General features: G+C 64.3%; 1 protein-coding gene across 4 annotated transcripts in view; it reads left to right on the top strand.

The window, feature by feature from the left end:
- Positions 1–17,375, top strand: part of ACOT7 (acyl-CoA thioesterase 7) — a 66,222-nt gene that overhangs the window by 38,210 nt on the left and 10,637 nt on the right. For 2 of the 4 annotated variants that reach the window (XM_079777214.1, XM_079777213.1), the window contains exons 6-9: positions 803–889; positions 1,270–1,350; positions 10,103–10,219; positions 14,490–14,674. In XM_079777214.1, coding sequence (XP_079633340.1) covers positions 803–889; positions 1,270–1,350; positions 10,103–10,219; positions 14,490–14,674 — 470 coding nt within the window. The remainder of the gene's footprint in view (positions 1–802; positions 890–1,269; positions 1,351–10,102; positions 10,220–14,489; positions 14,675–17,375) is intronic. The other 2 variants (XM_079777216.1, XM_079777215.1) reach the window with 1 other exon arrangement.

Here is a 17,375-nt window from a genome sequence, read left to right on the forward strand (position 1 = left end):
AGGGTCTGGGCACCCGCAGCCCCTGAGGCTGGAGGTGGATGTGGCACTGGGTGCACCCAACCTGCAGGGACTGTCACCGCCCTCACAGCACAGGTGACATCGGAGCTGGGCCTCGCAGCACCCTGGCCTTCCCTCGGGCCGCGCGTGCCATGTCGCCCTGAGGCCCAGCGTGCTCGCCGCCAGCCCAGCTGTCTGGACACCCGAGGCCGAGGCCACAGGCCATCTGCACTGACTGCAGTCCCAGGGGACACCGAGTGCCTGTCCCGGAACCTTTGATGAGACCCACACCCCCTGGTGGAGTTGCCCGCCCTCGAGGACCACTCGGCCCACGGGCAGAAGGTGCCTCTGCCCCGGCTCCTGGCTCGGCGATGCTGGTCCTCCTGCACGAGGCCCCCCAGGCGCCAGGCCGAGGTGGTGCGGAGTGAAGTATAAGCTGAAACGTTTGGAGGTCACACACTGATTCCTGAAAGACTGTTGGCGCCTGTTACAACCCCGGGAACGAGAGTCAGGCGACGAGCATCCTCCCAGAGTCACATGCACCCTGGGCGCTCGCCACCAGGTGCTCAGCGGCTGCCTGTGGCTGGGCAGGGCCTTGCTGGGGACACTGCTGTCCCCAGAGGGTGATGTCACGGCCCACTAAGCCTTCCCCTTCGCCAACTGCAGCTTGTTCTGCGGCCACGGTTTTCCTCAGAGACCCCAGGTCCAAGCTGCCGGTCAGCCCCGGGGGCCACACACACGCTGGGTGTGGCAGCACGGTCACCTGTCTGTCCCCTGGCCTGACCTGCCTCCTTTGCAATTCCAGAGCCGAACACGGTCAGCTACAGCCAGTCCAGCTTGATCCACCTGGTGGGGCCCTCGGACTGCACGCTGCATGGCTTCGTGCACGGAGGTAAGGGTCCCAGCTGTCGCCGTCCCCTCCCGCCCGCTCGCCAGGCCCTCGGGACCCCCCGGGAGGTCACGCTGTCTGACCCAGTTTAGGCTCTTTGTTCAGTGAAGCGTACATGTAAACTTTTAAGAGTTGCATAATAAACACTGAAGTACTGTTGGTGCCTGTTTGTAGAATTGGGAATGAAAGTCAGATGGAAGTGTCCTAATAGAGTTACCCCACCCCGGGAGCTCAGCCACCAGCTGCTCCGTGGCTGCCGTGGGTGGGCGGGCCTTTCAGGGGACGCCCACATCCTCAGGAGTAAAGTCACGACGCGCTAACTGAGTGGCCAATGAGAGCCGTTTTTGCCGCTGATGTTTGCATTTATGTTTTCCTCTGGTCAGATTCCAGCCCAAACAACACAGGCCTTGAAGTTCCTAACTCGGGAAACACGGCGGGAACACAAGAGGACTTATTAGCCCCAGGTTCTTGGAGGGACACTTGTTACTTGAATAATGTGTAATTATTTTTTGTGATTTAGGGAAAATTTAAGTATCACATCAAGCTCATACGTTAATGGATATTATCATTTCAGATGGCATTAAAGTAAACTTTAAAAAGCAAGCTGATTTAAAGAAAAGCATGAGGGGGCGTCAGTAAGTGGCATGGACGATGGCGGGAATGTGCCCGGGGTGTGTGGTGACGGGGGCTTGGACTGCACTGCGCTGCTCGGGGGGACGGACCTAGTCCTGCTTCCCAGGCAGACGGGCACTGTTCAATGTCATTCATGTGCACTCTCATTTCCAACTGCCCGGAACGCCAGGCTTTCCTTTCTTCTCCTCTCGGAAAACTCCTATTCATCCTTCAAAACCCAGCTCAAATGGTACCACGCTGCAGGGGTGCATTGATGTTTCTGCCCGGGATGCCTCAGGAGCAGGGCTTTATCTTATTCATCGTATTGGCTCCAGGGCCTCACGTGCAGTGGAAGAGGCACATGCGCTCAGGTTGCTCCGTGAATGAGCGGCGAGGAGCTGGGATAATGGCCCTGGGCCTGTCAGAACCAGAGAATGGGCCCTGATTGGTACATTTCTAAAGGTCGTTTCCTTTTTAACTGATCCTCTGGTCTGCTGCTTTTTCCGTTTCCTGATGGCTTTCCTCTTTCCACGAGATGCTGGCTGCAGGGCCCTGAGATCTGGTCAGCTTGGGGCCTCCCAGGAAAGCTCTTTTATAACGAACAGTTCTTCCCAGGCTCGTGAATATTGTGACAATCAGAGGCCTTTCTGCCCTGGGAACAGTATGGCACGTGCTCGGTGCAGAGGCCACACCGAGCCGTCTCCTCGCTCCGCGTGCAGGGGCGCCGTGAGCGCAGGCCGGGGGAGACCTGCCGGGACCCTGAGCGGCAGCTCACGGAGCTCATGTCCCCTACGGCGCCCCGGCTGCGCCATTTGATGCAGGCACGCTGGCTCCTGTGTGTTAAGAAGTGTGCGCGCTGCCAGCTTCCGTGGGCTTTTGTGCCCACGGCTTTAAAAACCGTCTGATAATCTTCCCGAGCCCCGTCGTCTCGCACACGGCCGGGGGTTCAGCCGGAGTGGAGGGCGAGGCGGGCACTGGGGGCGCGGTCGCCCGTTCCTGTAGTGGCTGCTGTCGGCAGGCGGGTTGACACGCATTTCGGTGGAAGTCTTCTCCAGACTGGAGCTTAGCGGTGCCAGCCGCAGGAGGAAGCCGTGACGGGGGGATGCCACTGGCTTTTCAGTGATTCTGTGCTGGGTTTGTGCTTTGGTGAACCCCGGGCCCGTTTTCTGTGACTTTCACACTTTGGGTAGTCAATCTTGAGGCCTAGCTCCTACCCCACCACGTACACACACACACACACATGCACACACACACACGTGCACACACACATGTGCACACACAGGCGTTGGCAGTGCTGCGTGGCTGGAAACCACAGGGGCCAGCTTGGCTTTGGCGTCTGCCCTCCTGAGTGAACTGGGCGGGGTTCCTTCCCCCTCTGAAGGCGCTGGGTCTCAGCTCCTCAAGGCCGGTCCCTCCGGCTCCCTCCCCCGAGCCGTAGGGCTGAGGGCGACCGGGCATGAGGGGGCGCTAGGTACACGCGACAGTCCAGGCCTTACAGGTTCGCCCAGACTCCGTCCGCGATGAAACCCGCACTGAGGATGGGACTCAACTGAACATGATAAAGGCATCCGAGGGCCTTGGAGGACCTCCCCTGAGCTCAGGAGTAAGGCAGGGCCCCCCGCCCCCCGCCCCCCGCCCCCCGCTGGGCGGCATTGTTGTGGATATTTTAGCCGCTGTAGCTAAACAAGAGGAACGTTTCCAGGCGAGGAACTGGCAGACAGGAGGCGAGGCTGTCTGCCTTCGCAGATGGCACAGTGACACCCGGAGAACGGGACCCGGTGTAGAAATAACTCCGATAGTGCGAGAATCCAGTGAGGTAACCGCCTGCAGGATGGATGACACTTAAAAACTCGCCTGAAATAGACAAACCATCTTTCATTGTTTTTGTTTGTAGCTATATTTGTGTCCTTTTTAAAATATATATATATATTTATTGATTGATTTCAGAGAGGAAGGGAGAAGGAGAGAGAGAAACATCAATGATGAGAGAGAATCATCAATTGGCCGCCTCCTGCACGCCCCCCACTGGGGATCGAGCCCGCAACCCAGGCATGTGCCCTTGGCGGGAATCGAACCCAGGACCCTTCAGTTTGCAGGCTGATGCTCTATCCACTGAGCCAAGCTGGCCAGGCGGTATATTTGTTTTCAAGTGTGCTTTTATGTCTTACATTTTAACAGTCTCACAAACGTCACTCTTTGGTCCTTTGGTAGAAGGAGGGGTTTGCCATGGCGTCTGTGCCCTGGGTTCACTGTCTTGAGCGTTCCGCTCCGGCTGTGGCCCCTGGCTGCTCCTGGCGCTGGCGGCTTCCCCATGGGGTTCCCTGGCCTGGCCTCCCGGCTGTTCCATGGGGGCTGGGCAGTCCCTGCTCGGGGCCAGCTGAGGACGAGAGGGACACGCTCCCAAGTCCGGCGGCCTGGCCAGCCCCGGGCGGGGAGGGCGCGGGGCTTCCTGGGGGTTAGCCCGGTGGACGCCAGCGTCACCGGAATTCCTCGCTCCTGAGCTTTCCGCAGCCTTGGCTATTTCTTCGGCACTTCGTTTTCATTTTACAATTATTTTAAACCCACGTATTCTGTGGAAATGGTCCAGATGGCTTTTGACAAAACACAGCTGCTCCTCGTCCCCTCGCTCCAGCCAGCCTCTTCCAGCCTTCGCGGCTGCCGGCGGGGCTCGCGGCCTAGCCGTCTCTTGTCGGAAATTCCAGCTGCTGCCACGTGAACAGCCGGCGCCGAGCCACGTCAGCGCCATGGTGACGTGGTGTGGGCTTGTGCCGCCGAGCTCAGTGTGGCCGCATGTGCCCCCCCCCCCCCCCGCAGCTGCCTATGGATGCTCCACATGCAGCCCACGTGCCAGGCAGGGGTAGTGTCCCCTGCCCCCGTCTCCGTGGTCCCCACCTGGTCCCCGGTGCAGGTCCTCACGACACATAGACAATCTGTGCATGTTGAGCCGTCAGAGCCCTATCCACCGCCCGCCTCTCCCCACCCCTCATTGCATCCTGGGTCCCACCTGGGGGCCTCCCCTCCCTGACCGCCCACAGCCAGATCAGGGTTGGCTCCCACACCACGGGCTGTGACTCTGTTTCCCTAATCGTGCCCCAGCTTTTCTGCCCGCTGCTCCGCCCAAATCCACCTGCCCCAGGGCTTCTGGGCCCTCCCCAGCCGAGGCCACCTCCGTCCCCCTCATGACCCGTCATGCTCCTCGCACGCGTTAGGCCTGCCTGCCTCGGGGAGGCGAGGTTGTCTGGCCTCACTCCCCGGAGGTCACGACTCTCTTGTCCTCAGGACCTGGGATGTCCACCGCGGGCCGGGAGGGACTTCGCGGAAAGAGGCTGGTGGTGGTGCTGCCGGGTGCTGGGGTGCTGCCGGGTGCTGGGGTGCTGCCGGGTAGCTGCGCCTGGGCCGTTGGCAGCTGCTCTGTTAGGGTCACGGGCATGTGGCTCTGCTGTCCTTCCTCGCGTTGCTGGGGGCTCTTCCCACCCAGCGGACGGGCTGTGCCCGGGCACCGTGGCGCCCGCGGTGGCCACGTTCCTGCAGGGAACCCAGACCGCTCTGCCAGAACGTGGCGTGAGGGGTTAGGGACCCCTAAACTGGAACGCTTCTGCCTCTAGAATCAGACCGGCCTGGTGAGTGTGGATCAGGCTTCATCCCACCCCATGGCCCCCGGGCAGCGAATGACCCCAGGGCACCGTGAGCCTGAGCGTGGACCCCCTGACCCTGCGCACCTGTTCCGGCGCACCGGCCACTCCTTGGCGGCGTCTCCTGTCGCTGTCCCCTCCCCCCACCCTCCGCCTGCGGGCTCACGGACGGGGACTTTGTCTTTCTCTCGGCTGCTTCCCAGCACTGGGCACCGGGCCGGCTCTGAGCAGACGTGCCGCGTGTGGGATGAGGGGCTGGGAGAGTGGAGACGCCCGTGTGAGACGGGCCCGCAGAGGCAGGCTGGGCGGCGGCGGGAGCCACCACCTGAGCATGCGGCCTGTGCGTGTGCCGGGGCTGGGGACGCACACACGTGGCTGCCCAGGGGTCCCCAGGCCGGGCCCGCACAGCTTCACCAGGACCGGGGGAAGGGGCCGCGGGGGAACCGCAGGCCCTGCGGGAGGCAGGTGGCCGAGCAGAGGGCGCCTGGGCGGCGAGGGGGGGTTTGGGTGGCGGCTGTGGAAACGCAGCGTTTGCACTCGTGGGAGGAATTGATTCCCCGGAAAATACCGAGTGAGGCTCAGGCGCCTTCCAGCTCTGTGGCTCCTTTAACGGAGCTCCCGCGTAGACACGGCAGTGGGATTGCTCCCTGGTCACAGGGCGCCCTGACACCTGTCCCAGGAGCTGGCTTCCTCCAGCTCCGGTCCTCCCAGCAGCCCCTCCTCCACGGGCCTGGCTCTGGCCCCTCTGGCCCGAGGTCCTCCCTCTGGAGACGCGGAGCGCTCTGCCTGGGAGACGCGGTCCGCCTCCAGCATGAGAACGTCCGTCCGGCCTGTTGGGGCCCCTGCTTTTGGCGCCAGATTAATTCCCTGCTTCTGTAGCCGCGGTCATTAGGGACAACATGGTAGCTGTCCCCTGCAGGACCTTCCTACTCAGCATTACGAACACAGAATTCCTTTTTAAAATATATTTTTATTGATTTCAGAGAGGAAGGGAGAGAGAGAAACATCAATGATGAGAGAAAATCACTGAGCAGCTGCCTCCTGCACGCCCCCTCTCCCGCACTGGAGATCAAGCCCACAACCCAGGTGTGTGTCCTGACCAGGAATCGAACTGTGACCTCCTGGTTCATAAGTTAATGCTCAACCACTGAGCCACACCAGCCGGGCTGAACATAGACTTCTTAAACACTAGAGGCCCGATGCACGAAATTCATGCAGGGGTAGGCCTTCACAGCCTGGATCCCTCCCTCGCAGCTGCGGCGGCTGCCTCGATCCCGCTGCAGCCCCGGCTTCTTCCGGAAGGATGTGAGGTCTAATTAGCATATTACGCTTTTTTATTACAGACTAGAGTCCTGGTGTATGAAATTCATGCACGGGTGGGGTCCCCAGGCCCGGCTGTCGACCAGGGCTGATTGGGTCCTTCCCCCGGCTGCAGGCTACCGGCCGGGGCCTACCTTCGTTCTGCACCGCCCCCTGGTGGTCAGCGCACATCATAGTGAGCGGTTGAACTCCCAAGGGGACAATTTGCATATTAGCCTTTTATTATATAGGATTAGCCTTCACCCCCAACTTCAGTCTAGACTCCTTTGAGGGAATGGGTACCCCCTGGAATGGTTCTTTGCCTTCAAAGATGTGAGCTTGACCTTGCATGGAATCGGGTGAGGCCGCCACCTCCCCAGAGCAGGGGTGAGGGGTGAGGGGTGAGGGGTGGGGGTGGGAGGGGCTCCTGCACATCATGGCGGCCGGTTTCCGGCTCCATGCAGGGGTTCGCCTGCCCTACTTCCCCTGCCGCCTTGCTCAGAATGGGGCAGGCACTGATCCTCACCCAGCAGCCCGCAGCTTTAACTCTCGAGTTCCCTCAGACAGAGTGTGAGCGACTAAATGCAGCGGCCCTTCCCCGGCCCTGGTCTGCGATGCTTGGCCCACGGGAGCCACGGGCCGGCCGTGCCGAGGCCTCGCAGACTTCCCGCTTTTGACGTTGTGAGGTTAGAAACCTGTCATCTTCACCGCACTGCCCTCGGTCCGGGGCACAGAGGTGCCCGCAGGTCCGTGTGGAGCCTGGGAGGGCGGCCAGAGGTCTCGGGAGGAGGCTGTCACTCGGGCCCTGGAGTGGCCCTGTGGTCCCCGCGGGGGCCGTCGCCATGGCCGCACTCACTACCGTTCCCTTCACCCCGAGGCCGCCCCGCCCCCCCGTCCCAGAACTAAACAGAAACAGGGCACGTCAGGTCGCCTCCAGCCAGTGGCCCGGAGAGAACTGAGCCTCTCGTAGGCCCGTCCGCCTGCGGTTGATGCTTCAAAACGCAAACCCGTCAGCGGTTAGCTGTGGCTGTTAGATCCGGAGACCCCTTTGGTGCCCATGTCTGTCCGTACGTTCGCGGCCACAGTCTTGTGCTTTCTTCCCGTTACCCGGTGAGCGCAGTGTCCCCGGAGCAGGTCTGCGCTTCCGCCGCCGCAGTTCCCACGGCCACCGGGTCATCGCGGTGGGTTAGGGCTCGCGCCACGGAGAGCTCAGTGTTGGCCTCGGAGGGCCTGCTTCTGTCACACGTGCTGCCGGGCCGGGGTGCCGGGCCGGGGCTGCCGGTGCTGACAGCAGAGCGCCCAGCTGCTCACGGCCTCCCGTCCGCCCTGGGCTCGCAGCCGCGCTCTGGCGCACTCGGCCCTGCGCTGTCCTTAGTAACAGCGACGCCCCCTGTGGGGTCTCTACCAGCATTTTCCGTAAATGGGGCAGCACCCCAGCTCCAGGGCTGGTTCTGACTCCTCCACTCACCCCTCCACCCTCACTGGCCTGCCTACAGGACAGAGAGGGCCCGTTGTACTTTCTGTCCTAAACGTTCACTCCAACTCAGCTGTTCCTGCCTTTCCCGTTCCTCGCCTCCTTCCTGCCCCAACAGACCCCAAGTCGATGACGCCTCCTGGTGGCCAGAGCTGGCGCGCGGCCCTGGCCTTCCACCCGCACACCATTGGGCTGCCCCACGTCGCCACGGGTAATCGCACCGCAGCCAGGAATGCCGCCCGGAGCCCCGTCTCACTGCTGTGTGGCCTCGTGCCCGCGGCCCCACTCTGCCCGCGGATTTCTCTGGCTTCGGACCCGGGCCCCCGGGCCTCCAGCTCCTGCTGTGATACGCGGAGCAGCGCCGGGCCGCCCCGCTGCTGTCCGGCGGGCCAGCACTCTCCCCCTCCGGCAGCTCCCTGCAGAGCGCCCCTTGGGCCTGAGCCTGGCTGTTAGTGGGAAGAGTGGGGATGCTGACCCGTCACCATCCCGCTGGGCCGAGCGCGTGGTCCTCAGCGGCACCTTCATGAGAGTCGTGGTAGTGGAAGCCGACTTTTTTAAAGTCAAGGACACTCGTTAAAAACACCCTTTTATCTGGAAACGCTCAAATATGCAGACGCCCCGCCTCCTCGTTCCTGGGAAGCTGCGTCTCCCAATACCGGGGAGGCTCTGCGGTCAGCCGCCGGCGCCGGCAGCGCGAGCTCCGGTCTTCCGTTACGTGGTCTCTTGTTTCCCCACACGGGGAAGAGGTGTCCCGAATCCGATGTCTAAAACTGGCAGGTTCCTCAAAGCTTGCCGAGCCCAGGCTGGGGGCTCGGGCCTCGTCCCGGGGTGGGTGGGCAGTGGGCATTGGTCTGCCAGGCCCTCCCTGCAGGCTCCCTGGGAGCCCGCTTTCCCGGGGGGGGGGGGGCTCTGCCTCTCGGACCTGGAGCCTCTGTGTCCTGGGGCTGTGACGCTGACCAGCACCCTTTGCTGCTTTCCTAGGGCAACAGTCTCAGAGCTCAGCCGAAGGGCATGTTGAAGTTGTGAATATGAAACGAGCGTAATGCTGTGCTGTGCTGGGGTGCAAGATCGGGGTCGGGCTTCCGTCAAACAAGGGCGGGGCAAAAGCACGCGTGCAGCCTGCCTTTCTGGCTGTGTTTTCCAGAAGAGCTTTGTTGAGGTAGAATTCACAGACCTTACAATTCACACTGCAAGTCACTGATTTTTAGTGCGGTCAGCTACGCTGCCACCACCACAAGCCGCTTAGAACATCGTCATAACCCCACAGAGACGCTCATACCATGAGCAGGCCCGCCCCACCACTCCCTGTCCCCCAGCCCCTGACAACCACGATCTGCTTCCTGTCTGGGCCTGCCTGTCCGGGCACTTCGCAGACATGGAATCACGCAGCGTCGTGTTTTCAGGTTCATCCGTGTTGTAGCGTGTCGGTTCTTGGTCTGTTTTGGTTGCGTGATGGCTCAGTCCTTTGTCCCCGCATCAGTGGGGGACATCGCTGTCTGGCTGTGTGAGATGCCGTCATGCGATCTGCATGCAGGTGGGACATGCTTTCCGCTCTCGGGGGCGCCTGGGAGCGGAATGCTGCCTCGTGGGGCGGGGAACCAGCCTTTGGGAACTCCCCCTCGCCTCCCAGTGGCTGCAGCCGCACCACTTCCCATCCCCCGGCAGCTCCGAGGGTTCGACTCCACCACATCTCCCAACGCTTGGCCCTGACTTTGGTGCAGGCACCCGGGAGGAAACCCTCCTGGCAGGGGAAGTCTCGGCGAGGGCAGGAAGAGGGACTGCGTTTTGGTGTTGACCTAGAACTTCAGCTGGGTCGTCTTCAGAGGCTCCTGAAGGCCCAGCCGGTGTGGCTCAGTGGTTGAGCATTGTCCCAAGTATCAGGAGGTCCCCAGTTCCATTCCCAGTCGGGGCACATGCCCGGGTTGCAGACTGGATCTCCAGTAGGGGGCGTGCAGGAGGCAGCCCGTCGATGTTCCTCTCTCATCAGTGTTTCTATCTTGCTCTCCCTCTCCCTTCCTCTCTCTCTAAAATCAATAAAAACACTTACAAGCAATTTTAAAAGCTCCTGCCCCCACCCCGCCCGCCCCAGCGCCGTGCAGCCCCCGCCGGGGGAGCGGGAGGGCTTCGTGTTCACACCGTGTCCCTGGGGGGAAGCAGCTCCCTGCCCGGCTCACCTCCACGCGCCTCTCTCCCGCGCAGGTGTCACCATGAAGCTCATGGACGAGGTGGCCGGCATCGTGGCCGCGCGGCACTGCAAGACCAACATCGTCACCGCTTCTGTGGACGCCATTAACTTCCACGACAAGATCAGGAAAGGTAACGCTGCCGACGGGGTGCCTGCGTGCCCGCGCCGTTTGCTTCTGGTTCACAGAGTGGCCCGGCCCGGCGTCCACCCATTCGCACGGGAGGCAGGAGGCCAGCCTCACGCCCTGGCCTGGGAGGCAGCTCTGAGCCCAGGGTCCCCGAAACGACTCTCAGTCCGGTGAAGCCGTCCCTGCGATGGGAGGGGGCCCTCGTCCCGCTGGAGCGGCAGGAACCCGGGCTCTAACGCGCCACCGCGGAGTGGGCGGCCGGGGCGGTGCCGCGCTCCCTGTGGCCTGGCCCTCAGCCTGGCCGTCGCTCGCTCTCCGGAGGAGCGGGGGTCTGGGGGTGAGCGGCAGGGTCGGTGCAGAGGAGCCCCGCCCCCGGGGCCAGTGCTGGCCGTGCTCGACCTCAGTGCGGCCCGGTGACCCCGCCTGGGAGCCGCGTTGCGTCTCGGGCCGCTGCCTGTGGCCTGAGCGGGCGCAGTTCCCCTGGCCCGGCTCTCAGTGCTGCGTGAAGATGAGCAGCGAGTGTCCCCTCCCGACACGTGGCCGTTCTGTCCTGTGTGTCTTCTGGGGCGAGGCCCTGCGCCCTGAGGAGGATCCTCAGTGGGGTTCAGTGGGGTTCAGTGGGGTCAGGCTGCGTTGATTCTGAAAGAGCCTCGCCGCGAAAGCAGCCCGTGGGCCGGAGCGATGCCGCGTCCGAGCCGCGGAGGCCTCCCCGGCCCTGGGGTGCTCGCCCCTGCACGCACCTGGCACCTGAGCCTGGGGCGGCACTAGCGGCGGCGACGGGGAGGGCAGAGGGTCTCCTCCCCTCCCTGGCGGCATCGAGAGCAAGTTAAGCTGCTTCCCTTGGACTCGGGGCTTCCGGAAAGGGATCTGCCCCCAACGAGCGAGCCTTGTCCTTGGCTCGTCCTCCATGGCCACGGGGGCGCGGTGAACTCGGGAAGGATGCCACGCCGCTCTCTCCAGAACGACTCCCCGGGGCAAGTACGTGATCGGGGCTTCAGGCTCCACAGGGGGACCATGACGTTCCGTGGAGCCTGCCCTGCGTGGTGCCCCGGTGGGTGCCCTGGGAGCTGCAACCGAGAACCGCCCGCCGGTCAGCAGCTGCGCTTTGCGGCTGGGGCCGCTCCAAAGGCGAAGGCTGCTTGGTCACAAGGGAACCACCTAAGGAGCCCGCTCTGCGCCCGTCCCCCCAGAATTAACCTCGGGGAGGGCACGGCGGGGTGGGGGGAGGGGAAGAGCAGGGGAGAACGGGGACTCCAGTCGGAGGATCAGTTTGGCGACCTGGGCGCACGGGGCCGCTGGCGTGGGGTCTGCGTATAAAGACTCCCCGTTTCTCAAAGCCTCCTCTTGTCCAAACGCAGAGGAGGGGTCTTTTCCAAAAGCAGCCAGATGGCTGGCAGACGTCCCCCGCGGGGGGCTCCCTCCAGGCGCTGAGGGGGAGGTGGGGCTGGCGCCCGGCGCCCCTTCGTGCCGGCCGGCCTGGGTCCTCGGGGAGCAGGGACCGTCTGTTTTCTCGGGCCACGGCTTGTTCTGTGGAGGAAGGAATTGGGGCCAAGCTAACATGGCAGCGCGGACCCTGCCTGTCTCTGGGCGAGTCGTCCGGGGCCGTTGGACACTGTCACGCGTGTTTGTTGTTTCCCCGAAGGATGGCCCAGAGGCGTGGGCTCTGCTCTGCGCCACGGCTCTGTCCACGGTCACGTCCAGGTGGAGGCTCAGCGCTGGCCCCCGGCTGCGCCGCCTCAGACACAGATTGTGCATTTGTGCCCAATTCCACGGGCGGAGGCCTCCGGCCCCCCCACTCCCCCCCTCCACGTCCTGCGCGCCTGCAGGTCACCTGCTCCGTTTCTGGATTCTTTTCACGGAGACGTTAACGTGCTGGGCAGCGTGGAGAACGGCGAAGGAGGAAACGGGTCCCTGTGACGTGGTGTTCGGAAGCCTCGGGTGCGGGACCCTACAGCCACGTGTTCTGTGGAGAATGAGCTCTGCAGACTGGGGAGCGAGGCGCCTTCTGGAGAGGGCGTGGGGTGTTACGTGAGAATCACAAAGTCACCGCTCTGTTTCCGTGCCATTTAGGAAAGGGCACAGCCACGGCTGTTCGGAGCTGAAACGCTGAGCTGCTCTTAAAGTTTGAAATATTTGGCAACGTCTCAGTCCTGGCAAGAGCAATGTTTTATTCTGTTTGCTTTTCCGAACCCTGGCATCCCGCTGGGGGAGCGGGTGGGCACTGCCAGCCGCCGGGCCGTGCGCTGCGGGCAGCTCAGCAGTGACTGAGAGACAGACACTGGCGAGGGTTCAGGCGCAGCCACCCCCTGCCTGGCCCTCACCCTCACCCCCTCACCGCCGGGCGCCGGGCGTGCTAGGTGCTTGGTGAGATGTGCCCTCACCCAGCCCAGTGAGACCGGGGGGGGGGGGTGTGTGTGCCCATTCTGATCTGGGCCGGGGGGAGCTGGCCGCGCTCCGGGGCCTTCTCACCACAGGCGTGAACATGGCCGGCATCCGGCATCCGCCCTCCGCCTGGGTGTCAGCCCCGGCGGGCGATGAGCACAGCCTCCCGGGTCCACCCTCCATGCCTGTGCTGGGCGCCGAGTGTCAGCGTCCCCACGCGGCTGTCACGAGACCCGTGGCTGCCGAAGGCCTCTGCCACGTACGGGACAGAATGGATTCCCTCCTGAAAGTCAGAGAACATTCAGCGCCAGCCTCCAGCCGCGTGCCCTTCCGAGGGAGACGGGGCCCTGTCCCTCCAGAAGCCCAGGCTCTGGCACGGGTCTGGCTGCGGGAGGCGGGGAACTGGGCGGGTCCTCGGGGGCCGGGGCCTGGCTGACCAGTCCCAGTTTGGCCGTCACCAGGAGCGACCCGGTGTGCCCTGGGTGCTCGTGAGTGACTGTCCCCTTGTCACCCACATAATGCCACCGTCGTTGACCACGTGGCCTTCCTTCCCCCAGAAATGGCTGTGCCCGACCCGCAGAGCTCCCTGTAAGTATGCAGTTAATGTGGCATGGAATGTTCTGGAACTATAACCTGGAATAACTGCTCCGCTTGTAGCCTGCTCACTCCCCTAACAGTCGCCACGCCGCCCGGCCTGTCTGTCTTGTGAGGTCTCTAAACATGTCTGCAGCCGGGACCCTGAGGGTCCCCACAGCCAGCACTGCTTTCGGGGAGCAGGTCCCGCAGTGCAGCCAGGCTCGCAGGCATTTCCTTGAGCCGGGCCAGAGGGAGGCCATGGGGAGGGGCAGGTCCGGCCACACGGGGGGGACACGGCCAGGTGTCGGCCCGGGGGTCAGCGCGGCCGCGTGGTCCTGAGCAGCCCATCGGGGTGGTCGTGGCTGTGCCAGCGCCTCCCGCCTCCCACGCCGGCCCCGGCCCGGCACCTGGCCCGCTCATGCCGTCCCCGCGGTGGCCGCTCCGTGAGGTGCGGGGATTAGGTGGAGGGAAGAGCTCGTGACCCGGGGGCTGAGGGGCAGAGAGAGGCGCTGGGCCCCGAAGCGACTGCCAGGGCGGATGCTGTGAGCCAGGGCCTGGGAAGAGTGGAGGCGTCGGGTGGGGCTGCGGGGGCGAGGGCACCGGGACGGTGATGGGGCCACGTGACTTAGACTTAGTCACACTCCACAGGGGAGACCGCGGGGCGGTGTGAGCGCCCGGGCCTCTGACAGGACAGGGCGCCGTGTGCTCAGGAGACAGATGTCCCTCTGGGAGGGGCCGCAGGTCCTGCCTGGACGCGGGTGGCCGTGTGCTGGGCTGAAGCGCAGGCAGGAGCTCAGGGAGGCAGGACCCCGGTCCGTGTGGCAGCTTGGCCCGGCCCATTGCACGAGCCCTTCAGACGGCCCCGGGACGTGGAGCCAGGGAGCTGGGGGGGGGTGCTCAGAGCCGCGTGGGGTGCAGCTCGGTGGCTCCAGTGGGCACACAGGGCCACAGCGTGGACAGCGCAGGGTGCAGACTTGGCCTTAGCCTTCGGGGACGGAGCCCGCACCCCAGGGCTGCCCTGAGGGGCAGGAGTGAGGAGGCATCCCCCTCCCCCACCCCCGCACACACTGCCACTCCCGGCGCAGGGGGCCGGGACGGCCCAGGATGCCACTCTCTCTTCTCCCGTGAGTGAGACCGGCGTGCCTGCGCTGGAACCACGAGCGTGCGTGGTGCTAACCGTTTGCCGTGTGAACGTCTAGTGATTAGAGTGGGCTGTGCTGCCTAACCAGGTGTCTCGGCGTCCTCAGTCCCGCTGACCCTGCGCCGCCACGCCCCGCAGCCCGGCCCTCGCCTCCTAACCCTGTCCCCCTCCGCAGGCTGTGTCATCACCATCTCGGGGCGCATGACCTTCACGAGCAATAAGTCCATGGAGATCGAGGTCCTGGTGGACGCCGACCCCGTGGTGGACAACACGCAGCGGCGCTACCGGGCCGCCAGTGCCTTCTTCACCTACGTGTCCCTGAGCCAGGACGGCCGGTCGCTGCCGGTGCCCCAGCTCGTGGTGAGTGCCCCCTCGTCACTCCCTGGGCTCCCAGGGGAAACTGAGTCACGTGAGCCCATTCTGGGCAGCCGGGCCCTCCTCGCCACACCCTGAGCCAGTGGCCTTGGCTGTGGTGCAGGTCAGAGGGCGGGGCGAGCAGACAGCACGAGGGAGACCCCTTCCCGGGCCCCTCGGCATGGGCTCTTCTCAGGGGTCAGCTCCGGCCAAGGGCGCCTGCCCTGCGCAGGTGCTGGAGGGAGGACCCCCCCAGGCGGCTCAGGGGACCCCCAGACCCTGCGCTGCCTCGGCGCCTGGCTGGGCTCTGCCGGGTGCGCAGGAGAGACGGGGCAGAGCTGAGTGTGTCCATCAGGCTGTGGTTTCTCACCAATTCTAGGCCATTTGGGTTCTTCACCGAGGGGCGTGGGGCGCACTGGCGCTGATAACGGTCTCTGGCCGGCCCTGAGGGTCATCGCCCCCAGCAGGGTCACTCGCCTGGGGCTTCAGATGAGCCCCGATGGGGATACATTGGGGTGCTGAGGGGAGGGCGGGCACTCTGGGGGCTTGTTTATCTGTGAACAGAAGGTTGGGCTCCTGAGCCCTTACTGACTTCGCCCCCCGACACTCCCGGCCCCGGCCGCTGTGGACACCTGAGGTCCCTGTGCCCACAGCCCCAGAGACTTCACAGGCTCCACCCTCACGCTCCTCCCCACGCCCTCCCTGCCTCAGCACAGGGGACGGCTCAGCTGTGTCATCGGGTCCCTGCCCTGCTGAGAGCCGCTGGGTCTGGTGCATGTAGCCTAAAATCCAAGTTCCTGCTGCCCACCCAGCCTGCTCCCCGCCCACCCAGAGCCCCCACTGTCCCCTCCTCAGAGGACACCCCATCCAGCATGCCGTCGCCCTCTGCTCTCATACCTGCCCTGCGTCCTCTGGAGCCCGACCACCGCAGGACTTGGGGTAGCCGGTCCTTACCTGGTGGTTCGTCTCCCTCGACTGAACTTCCTGAGGCCTGGGACGGGTTTGCTCCTGATGGGTCACTAGGCCTGGAACAGTCTTGGCACTTAGTGGGAGCGCTCTGAAAAATGCAGCGTCCTACTGTGAGCAAGGCTGCCCCAGCATCTCCGTCCTGTGTGCTCAATCCCGCCACACACGGGACCCTTGACCTCTTTCCTCCCAGTCCCCCGGCCTCTGGCTCCAGCTGGGTGGCCACAGCCAAGGACGCTCCCCGTCTTTATCTCGCTGGCCTCTCCCTGCCTTTGGAATGACTCACCGGGCCACCCCACAGCCCCCCCAAGCATGAGGCTCCCACAGGCCCCGCCCTGTGCCCTTCCCACCTCGGCTTTGCCAGCTCTGCGTCTCCCCACAGGGCCTCTGCAGGCGTCTCACACCGGCTTACCCCACTGAGGTCTTACTTCCCGAGAAAACCCCACTCCTCGGGTGTCCGCCCCTCGTGCGCTGGGAACCTGGCCGGCTCCTCTCTCCTACTCAGCCCACACCCTTGGTCCGCAGGCCCTGTGCCCGCTGCTGGGTCCTGCTCAGCCCTGAGCCGTCCTCCCTCCTGCGGCCCTCCATCCGGCTCCACACTGCAGCCGTCGAGTTTGTTAAAACAAATCAGATTCGTCCCCTCTGCCACCTGAGCTGCCCTGGGCCTGGGCCTGGTCCAGCCGGCCGGCCCGCTCTGCTCCTCAGCCCCAAACTCCTCCGGCCCCAGGGCCTTTGCACGTGCTCTTCCTCTGCCTGCACACCCTCGAGCAGGTGGGCACGGAGCCAGCTCCTTCCACTCTTTCTCCATGTTCCCTCCTTGGAGGGCCTTCCCTCGCCGCTCTGGGTGCAGCCTTCCCGCACCGGGGGCTCCTTCCCGTCGTGGACTAGTGCGTGCGCGGCAGTTCAGTATCCGGCCTGGCCCCGGCATGACGGCAGGACTCTGGCAGAGCGGGGCCAGGAAACGTCGGGGAGCATCACAGGCTTGCTCCCTCGCGGACAGTCGGAGCGGCAGCCGCAGGTCCCTCCGTCCCCAGCCTCCTCTCCTCAGTGGACCTGCCCCTGCTGTCAGGCCTGTGGGCCACACGCAGGGCGGGTAGGGGGGGGGGTCCCACGAGCTGATTTATATCAGCGACTCCTAACTGTCTTTCCTCAGACCCTCCTCACTAGAGCGTACGCCCTACGGGGAAGAGGCAGTCAGCACGTAGGGAGAGTAGAGCGTGATGGAGGGGGCAAAGGGAAAGCCGGAGGTGGGGGCCCGGTGTTTTGGGGGGAGCACTTGCAACTTCAATAAGGAGGGAGAAGAGTGCATTCAGCCGGGACTGGAGTGGGGGGACCGGGAGCCGTCCGGGGGGAAGGAGCCGTCCTGGGCCTGGGCCACCTGTGGACGACCTGGACAGGGCTCCCGGGCCTGTGGGTGGAGGAAGAGGTGCTGGGCATGGTGGGGAGGCGGAAGGGGATGGGGAGCGACACCTGCTTGAAGGAAGGTGACCGAAGCCTCATGTTCCAGGGGCCAGCGCGGCGATGGCCACACCCTCCTGCCCCGGCGGTGTCCATCCAGGCTGTGGCTCCTCACCAATGAAAGGCCATCTTTGCTTCCTCACTGAGGGGCTGGGGCGCACTGGCGCTGATAAAAATAGCTTCTGTGGGGAGGAGGGGTCCCCTCCCAGAGGGGTTTCAGCCCAGCCGGCCTCCGGGGGCTGACGCGAGTGTTGTCTGTCTCAGCACACGTGTGCTCCGTGGG

This window comes from Cnephaeus nilssonii (assembly GCF_951640355.1).
Source record: "Cnephaeus nilssonii genome assembly, chromosome: 7".
Taxonomy (NCBI): domain Eukaryota; kingdom Metazoa; phylum Chordata; class Mammalia; order Chiroptera; family Vespertilionidae; genus Cnephaeus; species Cnephaeus nilssonii.